An 18,181-nucleotide genomic window follows, 5' to 3' on the forward strand; every position below is an offset into this window, starting at 1 on the left:
AAAATCTCATCTGTTTTAAAGCTAAATTTCAATACACTGTGTATATCACTATCACAAAACCATATAATGTCTTTTGTCTATATGCAGGTCTTATCTGTAGCCCTTTCATACGACTAACTGGACTTTTTTCTGTATACTTACGGGGATTCTATTATTAAATACTTTCTTAAAGTATTTAATACTTTAAGAAAGTATTAAAGTATTTAATACTTTCTTAAAAGTTAAGTGTTCCTTAACTGTATATATTCCAACTGTAAACCTCTTTTTCACCTAGCTGTGGAAGCTGACGTGTAAAACCTAGTTTCATGAGCTTGTTCAAAGTGTAAAACAAAGATCTACAATATCCAAATTCAACAGAAAACAGTTTGATTCTCTTCAAAATATTGATTAAAATTGCCATGGTGTATGGACTCTATTGTAAGAAAGTGCATGCATATCTATATATATAGCATGTTAGTCAGACAGGACGAGTAAAATAGGACCCAAATTAAAAAGAAATCATAATGGAAATAGTGTTCTATGAGGCACAGTATGATTCCTATTCAACAAATATGGACCAGCATAACTTTTTGTAACCTTTTTTTTTTTTTTTTCTCTTTAGCTGTGAATTTATCCTCAATCTTTTGAGAACATATTCACAGCTAGCAATAACAATCAGCTGTGGATTAGTTTATAATTGAGACTTACCAGAAAAGTCATAGAGCTCAAACTACTACCTGGAGATGCATAAGAAACGTAATTGCTAGCTGTAGGATTAAGTGTCTCCCCACAGGAGGGAACTTTAAAAGACTGAAATCAGAGTGTGCTCTTGTTGGAAAGAGCTTGAAGCTAGAGGAATCATTTAATTTTATTTTTCAAAAGATCTTTTATGGGTTATTTTATGTTTTTCCTGACTGTGGTAGTTAAATTACGTCTTCCCCCTTGACTCACATCAGAGACATGCAATCACAGAAAACTAGAAAAAGAGAATCAAATAAAACAATGCAATCTTGGAAAACTAGAAAGAGGGAGTGAAACAGGGAACATTGCATTAATTAAATTATTCAAAATCTCATCCATTTTGCAATTAACTAAGATGACACAGTAAGTGCATACACTTTTTTTCCATTAAAAATGTAGCTTTTAAGAAAAAGATTTTTATTGAATTATCAATTTGGACTGTTTTTAGAAGAAAAAGACTAATTTATTTTCATTATTTTAGTGAAAACTGATCCTTTTTTCCTTCCAAGTAATTTTCTGCATGTGTTTCAGTTTGGCTTTCAGAACATGATTGCCTAAATATACTTAACTAAATGATTAATTAAATGAATTTTATTCCATGTGGTTGTCTATGAACTTTATTCAAGATGGAGTGTAAACATTCCAAATGGTGTGGAAGAAAGGTCATCAAATGGATTTTCTTTTACTGCAGTTTCCCTATTCATTCTTTTCTTATTTTTATGAGATTATGATTTCTATGTACAAATAATACTTAAATAAATGTTCATATTATATTGATACACTGCCTAACTAAATTTTAGACTCACAATGCACCTGATAACAATAAACTAGGAATTTTAAGTGACTAGCACAAGTTTTTATATCCCAATGATCAAAACAGAAACTAAACCTTGTTCTCAGTCCCGTGTCTCAATCTTTGTATCAGTTGCTCTCACTCCTGCCAGTTTATTCAGCTTCTGCATTTCAGCAGCAGAATGCATAACCTGAGTATCTCAAAGAACAGAATTGACAAAAAAAAGATTACTTTTTCTGCTACTGTTAGCAGTTTGAACTGTTCCTAGGGAAAACAAGTTGGGAGCATTTTGGTCCTAGGCAGTCACCCTGAGGTATGTGGGATTAGACTGTGCAAGTTACAGCCATGTCTTGATTTACTTCCTGCCACCACATGAGTCTGCTTGGTTCTTGTGATTTTTCTTAAAAATAGACGGAGTAAATTAAACAAGACAGATATATAAAGAGGCACTTTTATTTCTACAGCTGTCTGCCAAGATGTTGCATGAATGCACTGGGTCATGTTGTGAGGCCATGTCAGAGGTCAAGGCCCGCTGCTATTTGTTGGTGGCAGTCTTGGCATGGTCCACATTGAACATCTGTAGCAAGTAGATGAGGAACAAATCCCTCTTCGTGTCTGTAGTGGTCATTAAGAGCAGTGGTTGATTCACTACTGATTGCAGCATAAAACTCAACCACTATGCTTGCGCTGTAGATGGAATACACTGGAATTGAACAGGCAATGAACTAATCAGATGAGAGCTCACAGTTAGCTGCTTCTATTTTTAAGAAATTTTCAAGTTACCAGAGGAATTGTGTTTAAGAACATTTATCCAATAGAAAAAAAAGAACATAAAAATATTTGAAAGTAGAGTTTCATTCAAGAAATTATTATTTAGTTGGCTGAAATAAGAACATACACTGATTAGATTATTCAGGAGATCCTGTGTAGCTCTTTTTTTCAGGAAAGTCCCATAAATGAGTATCTGTAATCTGATGTTTTGCCCTTTCCAAACAGGGCCGTTCTCATATTTCTTGTATGCCAGGAACAGTTCGACGCTGGAACTATCCATCTCCTCTCTGCATTGGTATGGAAACCCATTTTCAGTTTTCTGACCATCAATCACAAGAAACTCCTGATCTTGTCATGCCCATTGGTCTTCAACTTAATTCTGCTTCATTTAAAACTTTTTTGAGTTTGTATTTGTATCTATGAAATATGGGAAAAAATAACAATATTTTTGTCTATATTAGATTGAATGCTATTTTTAAAAAATATTGTGAGAGTGGGCAAAGGATGAAACCCATTTGTTAAACATTGTTTAGCTTTTCTTGAATAATCTGCTTTGAATCAGGCTGAATCTTCTTCATGATGTTAAGAGACTCCTTTTGCAGCAGGCTCAGATTGGAAAACTTAGGAGTCAGGCAGTTCATGCAGGGCACCTAGGAGATTTCCTAAAGAAGTAGGCAGCAGTGGAGAGCAGCTCTGAAGCCAAGCCTTCAGGGGTGGTGAAATGAAAAGGAATTTTAGAGATCCAGAAAAGGCTGGCTCTTTCCATCTGAGAAAGCTGTAAAATTATGCTCAGTTGAAAACTAAAGATAAAAAGTATTTTCCTTTTAGTACATTTAGACCTTAGCCAAACAGATGTGAGTTTTCTGTATGTAGAAAATAATCTGCAGTACATTTTCTTGATTAGGCAAAATTTAAGAGAGCCAAGATTCTGCTGTATTTTGGTATGCTTATTTCAAGAAAAAGCAGGAAGGGACGAGTGAGAAGCACAAGTCCATCATAATGTACTGTCACTTTAGCTTTGAAATACATTCTTCAGTGAATGCTTTTAATTTTTATACTCAATCAGCAAAAGCTATTCCTATTAGTTTCATATCTAAGAGGAATTCAAAATATTGGGATGACAGTGTACAACACTAATGTGAAATAGATTCCTTGTCAAGTTGAGCCCATGCATTATTTCGTATTGCCAACTTCCACAGAAGGAGTAAATTTTGATTGATGTGAAGGCAATGCATTTCCTTCCAATCAGTTTTAGAAAGGGAAAATGTATTCAAGGATGGGTGGTTTGGGTTTTAGACACTTCTGTTGTTTCTTTTCTTTTCATGGTAACCTTATGTTTCACCTTGCATACTAAATATAGTTCCTTCTTAAAAACATTGAGCTTAAAAGACAACTCTCCCTCTTCTCTCGCCTCTAACACTTAAAATATTGATTTTTATAGAATGCAAGCCAAAATCAGTACAAATATTACAACAGACAGCATCACAGTATCACAATCAGATCATGTGTCAGTGTAATGCCTGGCATGAAGACTCGCAGGCCTTAAAGTAATGATTCCTCAAATAAAAAATATAAAATTACAACAAGAAAATTTGATTTCTTGAAGTTATTCCTACTTCATATTAGTGTCCTAGCATATGTGTAAACTTAGCCACTTTTTTGCAGGTTGCTTCATGTATTTATGTCTCAGCTTTATATCATCCGAAATGATGAAAATGGGTTTTCAATTTCCAAACATATGAATTTGCTGAATAGAAGCATACCAATAGAAAGCAAAGAATTATTCTGTTATGCAGCAAGTCTATCTTCTTTCTGAATTAAAGCATAAACGTGGTAGGGTTTTTTTTTCCTTGCTTGTTTTTAAATGCAAGTGTATTTTTGGTTATATTGAGTAATAAATGTGTTGCTGCACCACGATTTGGGATCATAATTCAGTTTAATTCCAGATCTGTTTATCTGATTGTGAAACATATCTCAGAATAGCAGCAGACCTTTTAACCTTTTTAATTGCCAAGCTAAGACAATGAGTTGCCTGGTCTGTACATGCAACTACACATTTATAACTATATTACAGTGAACATATCACCTTAAGTAAAGATTTTGCTCTAAATTGCATCCTTTTTTTTTTCCTCCTTCATAAGGAGTGTTTTGAATATGATAATTTTTACTGCTTTTGGGTCATGAAAACAAAATGAAAAATCCATTTTGAATTAAGCATATTTTAAATACTAAGAAATAATATTAATAAAAGATACTGTGATTTTCTTTTTTTTTTTAATAGCTAAATGTGGTGGAACACTGACAAATATGGCTGGGGTGATCCTGAGCCCAGGTTTTCCTGGAAATTACCCTAGTAACTTAGATTGTACATGGAAAATTTTACTGCCTATTGGATATGGTAAGTAAACTTACATTGGAGGAGCAATTATTTGTAACCATCAGAATTAAAATATATATATATATATATATATATATATATATATATATATATATATATATATATATATAATATTATATTATTACAAATATTTTACTTCCAATATGGAGTAGATTTTATTCAGTGGATGTATTGTGAACCTTTACATAATTCTTTGTTGTATTTGAAATGAAAATGGTTGGCAATTTTAAAATATATCTTTGCCAGAATAACTTTTTAGTAACTCAGCCTGTCTCAGAAACTGATTTCAAAGCAAATAAGATCCGTGGCGTGAAGATATAGCATATGAAGTAAATTGACTTCTAAATTTAATAATGGTGCTTTTTCAAACTTCAAGTGCTTTTTAAAATAGTTTTCTATGTTCTATAAAAATAGACAAAACCTCACTTCTAGAACTATGAATTTGGTTAAAAGCATTCTCCAACTGTATTTCAAATCCTAGATTACAGTTGCCAACTAAGAATCTTTCTAGGTTTACATTAAAACTATTGTCATACTGTATGTTCATGTACAAAACACTGTCTTCTATCATTATCAGAACTGAAAGAGGAATAAGTTCTCTTGCTGTGAAACATCATGTCCCATACTGTAAATTCAATGCCAATTCTCAAGAAGAAAAATAATTTTAAAAACTCATTACTATTTACTCTTCCTCTTTAAACAAAATTGTTTATTTTCCATATTCTCCATTTTCATTCATGAGAGGGATTTCTGTAGTGAGATGTACTACTTTCATAGTATTTTACTAAGTTAATCTGTAAGAAATACTTTGCTGCTGTTTAGAATAGTGCCCTTTATCAGTGAACACCTGGTAAAACTGATCCATCAAAATTATGGATGGCCTTAGTAGCCTTAGATATTCTTATAGATGTAGGAGAACCAGAGACAAAACATCCTTCACTAGGTTGGACATTAACCAGCTACGTTTGTGGGAAATATAAATGATAAGCAATGTCATCCTAATTAGGTTATTACAGTACTGCCTTTGAAAAATCCTTCCTATGTCTCAGAGTTGCTCTTTTTCTGTAAGCTTTTCCATGTAGAAAATATTTCATTAATTAATTGCACAGGAGCATCTTGCATTCTGTTATTACTTCTCTCACTTCTCTGAAAGTCTCCGGTGGTGGTAATTCTCTACATAGAAAAGACAAGAGTTTTGTTTAGTAAGGGTGTTAACACATACGAAGTGTTAATTGCACTGATCTATCATTGCCTTCAAAAATACTACAAAGGACATTTTTTACCACCAATATCACCATCAGTGATATTTTTCCCCAAGTATTTGTTACATAATCCATATATAATATCTTTAAATCAGGTCTAAAAATTGTAATTGATGTGATCCTTCCCAAATTACTTCTACTTGGATATTATTTTAATTAGAAGTGTATGCTTGTCCACTGAAAAGCTGTTTTTTTACATATATTCTAATGTATCAAAAAAACTATGTACTTAAACAAAGCCTAACATTAAAATTGTGGGAGCTGAATGTGTCCCAAATATAGTGCTCTCGTCATTACATGAAAATATATGTCATGTAAAAAAAGACACTACTAAAATCTAAATATTTTAAAATAGAAAATAAATATTTTTCAAGTGATTTGTTGGGATTTTAAACTGAGCTTGTGTCGCTGTGAATGAATTAACATTTATTAAAGCAATTACCAAAGATTAGAATTTTCATTATTCAGAGTACATTTGACTGAGAGAGGAAATACTGTTGAGATTCAAGCAGAAAGTAATATATTTGTAGTTTGATCAGAAAATGATTTATTTTCTGTACCTATCAGTTTTATTCCATGAAATTTTATGTAAGAAATTGTTTAGTGTAGAAAAATTCTTCTGTGACATATCAAATTGATATTTACAAATGGTATAAACTTGGATTTAAGGCTTGAGGGGACACATACAGTTTGTTCTCTAATTGAAATTAGCACATTTGAAACTGCTTTAGGTAGTCAATTTTTATTTTATTACCTTTAAACCTACTTTTATACTTTTAAAACACACAGCTGTTCTATACTGAATATATACAACTAGACATAAAAATTCCTTCTCAGAAGTTAAATTAGAATGATTCAGTTTTAAAGGTACTCCATGGCTCATGAGAGAATAATTCATAACAGTAGATTACTTTTATTCAAATACACAAATAATGTTTATGCAAGTGTGCCAGATTTGATTATCTGCTTGTCTCTTTCTCAATTTAGGTATAATATTAAGTGGATGCTCAATTCTTTATAATTTCTATGGTGCTTACAACCAGTCTCTATTGGGAACCACTGATACTGAAATCAAGATGTTTCCAGGCTGCTTGGTGCCCTACCTCATCTCAAATCCTGAGGGCATTGCAAAATTAGTGACTCCATTCAAGTTAGACTTGCCATATCAAACATCATACAGAGATGGCTGATATTATGGCTCTGATATGTTTGGTTTGTACCTCTCTATTGATGGCACTGTATAAAGTGTTATTCAGCAGCTGAAATACCTGTTTTCATAATTCTCACTTTGCATAGGTCAGAGAAGGCACTAGAACTAAATATCCCATACTTTTACAAGTGTTCTCTAAAACCCAGTTTATTTGGTAGCTTGTTTAATTTCTCTTGTAGAAAAAAAAAATCCTTTTTTATACCATTGATTCAATCAATGGTATAAAAACCACAGAGGTGAAGAAATCAGCTATAAACAAGACTGAGTGCATTACCCTGGTAATCTATTACTCTGGTAATTAATCTGTAATGTTCTCTTGTGGAATGAAGAATATGTCTCTACTGCTAAGTAAGAATGTCAAGCAGAGTTAAGGCATTGACTGTTTTCACACTGCTTTGTTGGCTCATTCAGTAATTCTGTTTTGTTCTATTACAGCTGGTTCTTCATAGTCTACCAAAGCAAAGTTAGGCCCAAAAAGTGCAGTTGCAAGTTACTTGGCACTAGGTCTCCAAACCAGGGATTCATCCCTAATTTCTGTTTTGATATGATAACTTCACGTGGTTTAAGACTGGGTTTCCAGTCCTTAATCCACAGGAAGTAGTGCCAGAACTTCAAAACAGCTCTTCCCATGAGATTATGCTTATACTTCCAACTGTTCTGCATGTTTTGAATACTGAAAAGCCTTGTTTAAGAACCTGATTCTTGGAGAGGGTCTGTGGTAAATTGTCTGAAGTCCCTGTCTCCAATCTGGAGTTCAGTGCATCTTGTAAGGCTGCATATGGGGTAAAATGGCTCCAAAGACACACTGGCCCAAGCTAGATGGAAAAGGACCCAAATAAAAGTGACCCAGAGAAGGAAAAATGAGGTAGAGTAGATAGCTGGAACTAGGCAGGTAAACTTCTGCCTCAGAAAATTCGCTCTGTAAGTAACCTTGCTGATCCTGAGCCTCTGGGAGAGGCCTTAGCCCAGCTACAGGGATGCACTTGGGATGGCAGAGTCCCAGCCATACCATGGTACAGCAGGATTTGTGATTTGCCCCTCCCTTGAGTCTTTCTCTTGATTGGTTTAGAAATATGAAAAATCCCTGGTGTTGACGTTGTGACTTTATGGCTTACTTTAATTTGTCCCTTCATGTGTGAGTATAATATTTATGGGTAATGAAATATTAGAAACTCCAACTCTTTCAATACTTATCAGCTATTCCTTTAACTCAAGCATCCTACTTTGAATAGTGACTAAAGTATAAATATAGTAACTGTAACAACTATTATAATTTTATTTTTATTTCCATGCTTTACTATTAGGCAACACGAGTTATAAAACTTTTCTTCCTTTCTCAATGCTACAGGTGCACACATTCAGTTCCTGAATTTTTCGACTGAAGCAAATCATGATTTCCTTGAAATTCAGAATGGGCCTCACCACACCAGTTCTATGATTGGCCAGTTTAGTGGAATGGATCTCCCATCACCCTTGCTAAGTACTACGCATGAAACACTTGTCCATTTTTACAGTGATCACTCAGAAAACAGGCAAGGATTTAAGCTGACATACCAAGGTAAGGATGAATTAACACAACAAGCCTTATATGTTTTGTATATATTATATAGCATTTTAAAATCTGTAGATTTTATTAAAAAACAGGTTGGAATTTTTAAAACTGAAATTGTCTTAAGTTGAAATCTTTGTTCTATTGATGTAAAAGCCTAAGAAAAAGGTGATGTTATTTGCCAAAGGTCACACAACAAACAACCCTTTCCATTTTATTAAGTTATGCTGTTACCAATTCATACTTCTAATATTCACTGTCTTGTTTTCCCATTTATATATTCTTTCTATGAGTAATGTAAGAGCAACAGTTATTTTAAATATTCAGGTGAAACGTTTTATAATTCCCTATGTTATGTATTGGCAGTCTAGACTCCTGTGAAAATTACCAGGAAATGAAAAAACACCAGATAATACATTCTATATCCATTTTCAAACACATGTAATTAGTATTTGAAAATGTGATCTTTTTGTAGTCATTTACTGTTGGCTTTTTTCTTAATCTTCATTGTTTGTTGATTGTTTGTTTTCCCACTAGTGACTAATAAAACATCATTAGTTTGTGCATATTTTTTGAAGTGTTAAAATAGTCTTACTATCAACAGTTGAGCACTATTACAAGAGCTGAACTGTTTAACACAATGGAATGGCTGGTTTAATTTTCAGACATCTGTGAGGCAATTTATTCCACCTTATTCTAGGATCTTAATTTGGGTAACTTGATTATGTGCAGGGGATTAACAGTAGTGGGCAGTTAAACACCACCCAAAAACTTGCTCACCTCCTACCCACCCCAGTGGGACTTAGGGAAGAAGAAAGGAATACTAAAAGCAAGAGATCTTAGAGACAAGGATAAAAAAGCAACGTTTAACTGGTGAAGGATAAGGTGAAGAAGGGACAAAGAAAACAAAAGCGATGCAAAGGCAACCATTCTCCACCTCCCACAGGCAGACTGATGCCCAGCCAAAGATGGCTAATGTCTCTAGTGCCCCTCTTTTCTCTTTTGTTGATGAAAATGATTTTATGTGGTATGGATGATTTCTTGTTAGTTCACATCATCTTCCTTGTTGTGTCCTCACCCCCCCTGTTGTTCATTCCCAGTTTATTTACGGGCAGAGCACACTGGGAAACAGAGATGGCTTTGATGTTGTTCAGCAAAAGGCAGAACATTCCTGTGTTATCAGTATTCTTTTGGCCACAAACTGAAGATACAGCACCATATGAGCTTCTTTGAGGACAGTGAACTCAATAATTTCCAGGTCCAGTTTAGCATTTATTTGCATACACACAGACATAGAGATTTATAGCTAGATCATATCTATGGAGTCAATGGACAGTGAGGAAGATTCCGAACACCTGAGTTAGACTGGTGCTCATAAAGCATGCCCAAAAGAAATCATGTCCCTCTGCCATATGTAGAATTTTTTCTGTCACATGGTCTTAAAAGTATGGAATATTTTCACATCACACTCACCTAGTCTTAGTTTCTTTCTGAGCAGTCAAAAATAATTGTGATTGTCAAGTTACAGCAATGACAAATAAGTAGAATACAAAGCCATATGATATATTTTCCAGTACTCTTTGTTCTATTTGTTTCTATTTAGTGTGTTTTTCCTAGCCACAACAAGCTCTTCCTTACTTATAGCATTTTCTGCCCTGAAACTTGTAGTTAAAGCATATGTTGTTCTTAGACTGTACAACATGTTCTTCCAGAGGCAGTGTTGCAGCTTACGCAACAAGTGCATAGTTTTATTAGTCTTTTTTTCTATTCTTCCCTTTCTGACTTAATCCAGTAGGATTATTTGGTCTACTCTGAAATAAATAGGAATGTGATGAAGAAGACATGATACAATAGGAACTGATATATTTTTTGGTTCATTCTAACCATCTCTTGTAAAAACCAGCTGCTTTTTAGATAACTTGCATGCTTTTTACTTCTCCCACTTGCTACTTGCTAGCTGTCAACAAAACTATGATCATGAGTGACTCAATGACAGTGTAAAATTTTATCCTATTATGTAAACATTGGAAAAGCAATTCACTTAAATCCAGAGCAAGGTATTATGAAATATTACATTTTGCATTACATGGGCCTTATAATAAAATATTTTTAAAAATGTGAAGATTGCGTTACCAGTTTTCTCAAAATAAAGAAAATGTCAAAAAAGTATTATTCATTGAAATTCAGAAACTTGTAGTAGTATTTTCCAAGTACTTGTAGAAAAAAATCCAGAAAAAGTATTAAATTCTCAACAATAGTAATAATTTGATAAGACTTTTCATAGCAAAGTTAGTAGTCTAATAGTTATAATTGAACAAAAAAAAATCAGAGCCAAGAAAGAGATGCAGTTAAATTAAGTGATATTTGTGCCATTATAATTTCAAATAAAAAATATAAGTAGTATTTATCTCATTTCACAAAAAGTGTAGGTATGTTAATATTTGCACTACCAAATGCATAGACATTCATCCAGTTTTTTACTTCCCATCAGTCAAAAGCAAAGCAATTTCTTTTGTAAAGACAACTCATGCATTTCATTTTTATGTATTACTTCTTGCCTATAGAGACAGTGTTTTAGTTTGTATGTATATGTGTGTGTATGAATATATGTGTGTATATTAAAAATTTATGGGTTTTAAAAATTTTAAAAACCTGACAACGTAATCCACTTCAATTAAAAAAATCAACTGCTGGAAAAAAAAAGGTTCTGTTTGATTTTTAGGTGATTAGGACATACCAGCTTAGCTCACTCTATTGAATTTATAATTTACTTTTGTTCTGTCTTCTACCTGCTTCCTTTTCTTCATTGTGCAAACAGATATGGGACTTTTCTTCTTTAAAAATTAATTGTCTTGCATGTGCTTATTTTTCTTCATGAAGCAGCAACTCTGTTGCCTCTCAGATCACAGATTACACTAGTTATTTCTACTGAGAAGATCTAGCTATTCTGTGGTCATCATATATTATACCTTCATATTATTAAACTAAAATAACTTGCTCAGCATCATTTAGAACATATAGAGAATTGAAAACTCAATTAGGTATACATCATCTATGAATTTTGGAAAGTATTGTTTCAGTGTATTCCCTATTCTTCTCTTGCCTTCTGAAAGAAAATGCCAGTGGTTTACAAATGAGCAATTTTATTGTCTGCTTTATTTTGTATCATACAAAGTATATGTTAGTTTTCATAACTGACTTTCCTTTTCCTGTTCCACATTTGTTGCCCTTGCTACTTAGTTTTCTTTTCTGATGGATTATTTCTGGATTTTCCTACTCTTATTATTATTATGTTTCTCAATTACTGTCTCTTCCTCTTAGACTATCTGCAATTGCTGAAACTTGAATTAAAAAATAATTTTTCATTACTCCAATGTTACTCTTTTCCTTATTCTTTCTTCCCTATTAGAAGTGTTGTTTTCCTTTCAGTAAATCAAATCTCACATGAATTGTAGCCTGATTTCTTCGGATGATGGAATTTAGCATTGTTGTATTGTCTAGCTGTCACCCTTCTGAGTATATCTTTGTTATACAATTTTGAAACCATTGGGTCAGTTTCAGTCATATCTCACAGCTCTGATATAAAGGCCTTGTCTAGAAGAAAGATGCAGCATTACTCCATAGATACCAATTCAGTTTGGCTTGCTGGCTACCAAGTCAGAATATTCTTTGTCACAACTCAATTTATATGCAATGTCTTCCCTAACTGCTATTCATGGTATATAAATGTGGGAGGGAAATGAAATATGAGAGATTGGTATGGGTGTCACATTCAAAATCTTCTTATAGGCAAAAGGAGTACTGTTATATATTGAAAGCTAAGAATTTATTTTTAGTCCAGTTGATGCTCACACAGTTAAGTTGTCCACTTTTGTAATATCTAGAAATGAATTTGCAAAGCTAAGCAAATGGAGCTGAGCTCCTGACATCTTTATACATTTGACCAGATATTTTTATTCAGACTGCTTCTAATTTATCTCATTTTTGGATGACCAAATATATTATAACTGAGGAAAAAAAAGTTTTATTAACAAAGAAAAGCATTATTTTTCTAATAGTGATAATAGTGAAATTAATTTAATTGACCCTTAAAAAAAAAGAAGAGTGGGCAAAAAGAATCCATAGTTACAGTCACATTTGCCAAATCCATTCTAGTTAGTGAATTTGTTGCATATTAGTGAATGTGTTACATATTAGGAGTGCCCACAAACTTGCATAGCTTAATTCTAATTTGATCTATTGTATTTAAATTACACTATAAGGGATTTGTGATTAAATTCAGGGTTTTTACTGTATGGTACTAAACTCAGTTCAATTCAAGGACAAATTTTTTTTAAGTGAAAATGATTGCCTTTTTTGCTAACCAGAATACAATACACAATGGCACTGAGGTAGCAGACTTTTTTTGCCAGGTAAATACCTTTTTTGTAGATAGCAATCTAAAAATAAAGAGAGATAGGTGATGGCTATGCTTTTTCAATCAAGCTTGCATGCTATAAAAAAAGAAGTTTTCTGGAGATCTTAGCATTTTATGAAGGATAAGGTTTTTTGATAATCCCTCATCTCAATGGAAAGCAAAGAATATGAGCACTGTAGAGTGAATTATGAAACTAATTATGCTATTTCTCAATTTTTCTACTGATTTTCCAAAGGTAGAAAAATGGTTATGAGATTGAATCTTAATATAGCTTGGGATTGTACTCTGAACACATTATTTTTGGGAAGAAGAAAAGTGAATTCACACTGAGAACTGTAAAATACTTTCTATCCATACTAGTAGGGATCTAGTGCTGGTCCTTGAGCCCATGAATTCTTACAGGACAGGATTTGAAAATATAACCTAAATCACTTAGGCACTGTGTATTTCTGAATGCATAAAAAAAGCTTTGTCTCCTTAGCAGAACCCTGGGGAAATTACAGCTCCCAGTACCATTGCTGATCAGATTCTTATTGGTTTATGCTCTGATATTTTCATGTTCTTATTTCCTTTCAGCTTTTCAATTGCTACATGGACATTCCATGCTGTTAAATATGGATTGCTAAATTTCTGTGTGTTGTGGAATCTTTTGTTTCACTTGCAGCAAGAAGGAAGTTCACAGTGATTGCCTGTTGCATTACTGAAAAAAATTAGATTTTTTTTTCAAGATAATGAAAGTCCTGATTTCAAAGTCCTGGTTTTTAAAAGATCAACTTTTAAGTTTACTTACAATTTTCTACTGTTGAAATAAGTGTTGTAGAGTTTAGTTAAAAAAGAGAAGCATTGAGAAAGACTGTCTTTTGTTGTGTGTGTTGCAGTTTTGCCACATATAAAAGAGCAAAGAGAGGAAACAGTGACAAATACTTAGAAGAACATTTCTATGTGTCATTTGACTGGTGATCTTGAGGTTCTGAGACCCCTGAATATGTCAAATCTCGATACCTGAGATATAAACAGTCTCTGTACACTAGGTCTGAGAAGAACAGTCACAGAAGTCTGATTGGCAAGCTGTTATGCCAGGTCAGAAGAAATAAATAGCTTTTATGGCCTTTGAGGGATTCATAACAGAATTTAGTGCACAGAAGAATACAGTTAGTCTAATGGTTCATAGGACATATTTGTGGGTTTTAATTCCTTTCCATATTAATGTTACCTCATTACTCAGCTTTTAGTATTTATGGAACATCTTTTTTTTCCTACATAACTTTCCCTTCAGAACTTCTTTAAGGGAAGCAGAATAAATGTTTGATTTGTATTATTTTTGGTATGGAAGTCCTAGTTCCTATTATTAAGACTGTAAGACTATGTTCAGTCTGCTCTGAATTTCAATATAAGATAAAGCTAAATACAAAGTAAGAATCTTACTCTTATATATTTGAGAGTTTGAGCAATATGTCAGCAGAAAAATGTGCCGATTGCCATCCCTTTCTTCCCCAAATACTCATGCACCCACAAAACATGATTTAAACGAGTTGAATCTGATGGCCTTTGTAAAAAAGATATTTATGATGGAGCTTCTGAGTCTTAGGAATCATGGAATGAAAAGGGGATTGTTGAAAAGTTACCATATTTCTAAAATCAATTCAAATCATGCCCTAAGGCAGGAATGCTAAACAAAATAAAACACAATCTTTTGAGGGCCTTGTAGCAAATTATTTTATAAATCATTAATTATGTTTTGTGATTCTAGTCCTGAGTCATGGCATCTGAAAGATTATGTTCTTTGGTGCCTACAACACTAAACTGAGGTTCCTGATTGCCAGTCCTATCCTGTGCTCCACTAATTGCATCCTGGGCTTCCATAAAAAGAGGCATGGCCAGCAGATCGAGGGGAGTGATTCTCTCCCTCTGCTTCTCTCTCTTGAATGCACCTGGAATGCTGCATTCTACCCTGGTGCTTCAAGCACGAGAGGCAGGCCCTGTTAAAGGGGGTCCAGAGGAAGACTACAAGGTAAACAGCAGGCTGGAACACCTCTTTGGTGAAGAAAGGCTGAGAGAGTTGGGGTTCAGCCCAAAAGAGAAGGTTTCAGGAAGTTTTTATTGAGGCCTTTCAGTTTTTAAGAGGGTCTTTATTAAAAATAAGAGACTTTTTACCAAGGCCTTTAGTGAGAAGGGTCAGCAGTTTTAAATCAAAATATGGTAGATCTAGATTGGACATAAGGAACATAAAATGAGGGGGGTGAGACACTGAAATAAGAAAAGTTGTGAATCCCTGAAGGTCTTCAGTTAGATGGCACATCTTCAGTTTAGATGGCACTTTTAGCAATCTGATCTACTGAAATATGTCCATGCCCATGGCAGGGAAGTTCAAACTAGATCAACTTTAAAGGGCCTGTCAAAAAAACTCATGGCAGGCCAGTCTAGTCTGAGAAGTGGATTTTTTTAATTAGTCAGTATTTTTACACACCATGATAGTGGAGGAATGTACAATAAGCCTAAATGAAATTTTTAAGTGAGCTAATTGTGAGCTCTCCTAGCATTTGAGTGATTGCATGCTCAATTCCCTGCTAATACCATTTTTCTGCAAAGCAATTATTTCCATATTTAATTGTTACAGAGGTATGTGGCGCTTGGAAAGCCAATAAGTCACCCTAGTGCTTTAAGATGGCAAATACATTTGAACCATAACAACAAAGTAACAAACAATCAAATTTCTTTTGTGATTTACAATCTTTTCTTCTCAGTGGAAAATATACTGCACAAATAAATGACAAATGGCTATATGAGATAATTTATAATTCAAGTATTTGACTGCTGTCAGTATTGGAATGAAATCTTTTTCTCAGATTTCCTTTACATTTTATTTCAGGCTCTTACTAGATTTTTTGTCTGCAGTCAAATGGAATCTCAGTTTGTAAAGATCAACAGCAAACAAATCTTTGGCCATGACGCTCATAAAAAAGAGTTTTCTATTGCAAGGTGTGACATCAGGATTTGTTGGCAGTATTTGTTAGTCATGACTACTGAATAATGAATTGCTCTGTTAAATCAGGTGTTTTTGCATATATCAAAAGAAAAAAGAAGAATATAATTAATATTTATGTTAAAACTATAAAACATTTCCTAAGTGACCTGTAAATCATAATATCATAGTCATATGGATTCCCTGACCAATAATTTATGAGTCATCTATATAATTTATACAAGCAGAGTATGTTAAAATTTTGTACCGTATTTTCTGAAATAACAAATAGCAAAACAAACAGTTTTATCCTGCTCATATGCGAGTGCTTTCACCCCTGACTGACCTTCAAATTTACAGCAATCTGCTTTAGGCACAGGTTCTTCTCTTACAAAAACAAATGTCAGAACAAACCCCCAAAATTTCTGTATGTATTTAGTTTGCCCTATTTACAACAGGCAAAAAGCATCTGCATTTCTCAATAAAGAGTAGCTAGAATTTTAAAAGTAGGCTTTGTTTTTTTTTATTTACAATCCAAATGACAGTATGGGATGCTGTTAAAAATCTATGGGGCCTGACAGGATTTATCCAAGTGTCCTTAAAGAGCTGGCTGATGTAATTGAAAAACCTTTCTCAATTTTTGAGTAGTCTTGAGAGTCTGGAGAGGTCCCAGCTGACTTGAAGCTGGTCAACATTGTACCAGTTTTCTAGAAGGGCAAGAAAGGGGACCCCAGAAACTGCAGGCCTGTAACTTTCACTTCAATGCCTGGTAAACTTATGGAGAAGCTTATTCTGGAAGGTGTTGAAAAACACCAGAAGGACAGTGCAGTCATTGGTTACAGTTAGCACAGCTTCATGAGAGGAAAGTCTTGCTTATCAAACCTGGTTTCCTTTCATGCCAAAACAACCCACTTAGTGAACCATGGGAAGTCAGCGATCTTCAGGAATGCTCTTGACACTGTTTCTTACAGGATCCTTCTGGGCAAAATGTCCGACACACAGCTGGATAAACACATCGTGTGATGGGCGAGCAGCTGGCTCATGGTTTGGGCACAAAGGGTGACAGTGACTGGGGTGACATCAGACTGGGGACCTGGCACCAGTGAGGTCCCACTGGGCTCCATCTTAGGCCCTGTGCCCTCCCACATCTCTGTAGGTGACCTGGAGGCAGGACTGGAAGGGATACGAAGAAAGCTGGCAGATAAAAGAAAACTTGAAAGAGCTGCTGACTCCTTTGAAGGCACAGAGGCCCTGAAGAAAAACCTCAGCAAATTAAAAGACTGGGCAATCACCAGTCATAGGAAGTTCAATGAGGGAAAGTGCTGGATTTTTCACCTGGAATGTGCCAACTCTGGCTATACAAACAGGCTGGGGAAAGAGATGCTGGAAAGCAGTGCCTCAGCTAGGGTCCTGGGGGTCCTGGTCAGTGGCAAGTTGAACATGAGTGAACAGTGCCCTGGCAACCAGGAGAGCCAACCCTGTCCTGGCGGGCACCAGGGACAGCATGGCCAGTCAGGCAAGGGAGGGGATTGTCCTGCTCTACTCTGCCTGGGGCAATCTCACCTCGAGACCTGGGTTCAGTTTTGGGTACTGCAAAAAAGGAAAGATTTTAAACTATTAGAGATAGTCCAAAACAGGGGAACAAAGAAGGTGAAGGGCTTTGAGGTGAAGCTGTATGGGGAACAGCTGAAGTCCCTTGGTCTGTCCAGCCTGAAGGAGATTGAGAAGAGACCTCATTGCAGTGCACAACTTCCTTACCACCTGCTGACTGATGCCAAAACCTCCTTCCTGAACCCAGATCAGCCACCCTTCTGGGTAACTACTCCCAGTTTGTATACCAGGCACGATGTTCTATGGTATGAAACATGAAACATCCCTCTGGTCAGTTAGGTCACCTGTCCCAGCTATGCTCCTTCCCTTTTTTGGTTTTTTTGTTTTTTGGGTTTTTTTTCCGTTTTTTTGCATACCCCCTCACTGGCAGAGCATGAGAATAATTTTTAAAAAATTAGACGAAATTAACTCTTCCCTAGCAGAAACCAGGACAGCACCCCCCTCTTATTCCATATAATTTTTGTCATGCCACGTTTCTATACTCCCTA

The 18,181-nt window shown here is 34.7% G+C and overlaps 1 protein-coding gene across 1 annotated transcript in view; it reads left to right on the top strand.

Moving 5' to 3' along the window:
• Positions 1 to 18,181, top strand: part of CSMD1 (CUB and Sushi multiple domains 1) — a 1,056,389-nt gene that overhangs the window by 930,015 nt on the left and 108,193 nt on the right. Inside the window, exons 39-41 of the mRNA XM_050972940.1 lie at positions 2,510 to 2,579; positions 4,566 to 4,682; positions 8,503 to 8,712. Coding sequence (XP_050828897.1) covers positions 2,510 to 2,579; positions 4,566 to 4,682; positions 8,503 to 8,712 — 397 coding nt within the window. The remainder of the gene's footprint in view (positions 1 to 2,509; positions 2,580 to 4,565; positions 4,683 to 8,502; positions 8,713 to 18,181) is intronic.

Source organism: Serinus canaria, chromosome 3, assembly GCF_022539315.1.
Source record: "Serinus canaria isolate serCan28SL12 chromosome 3, serCan2020, whole genome shotgun sequence".
NCBI classification, from domain to species: Eukaryota; Metazoa; Chordata; class Aves; order Passeriformes; family Fringillidae; genus Serinus; species Serinus canaria.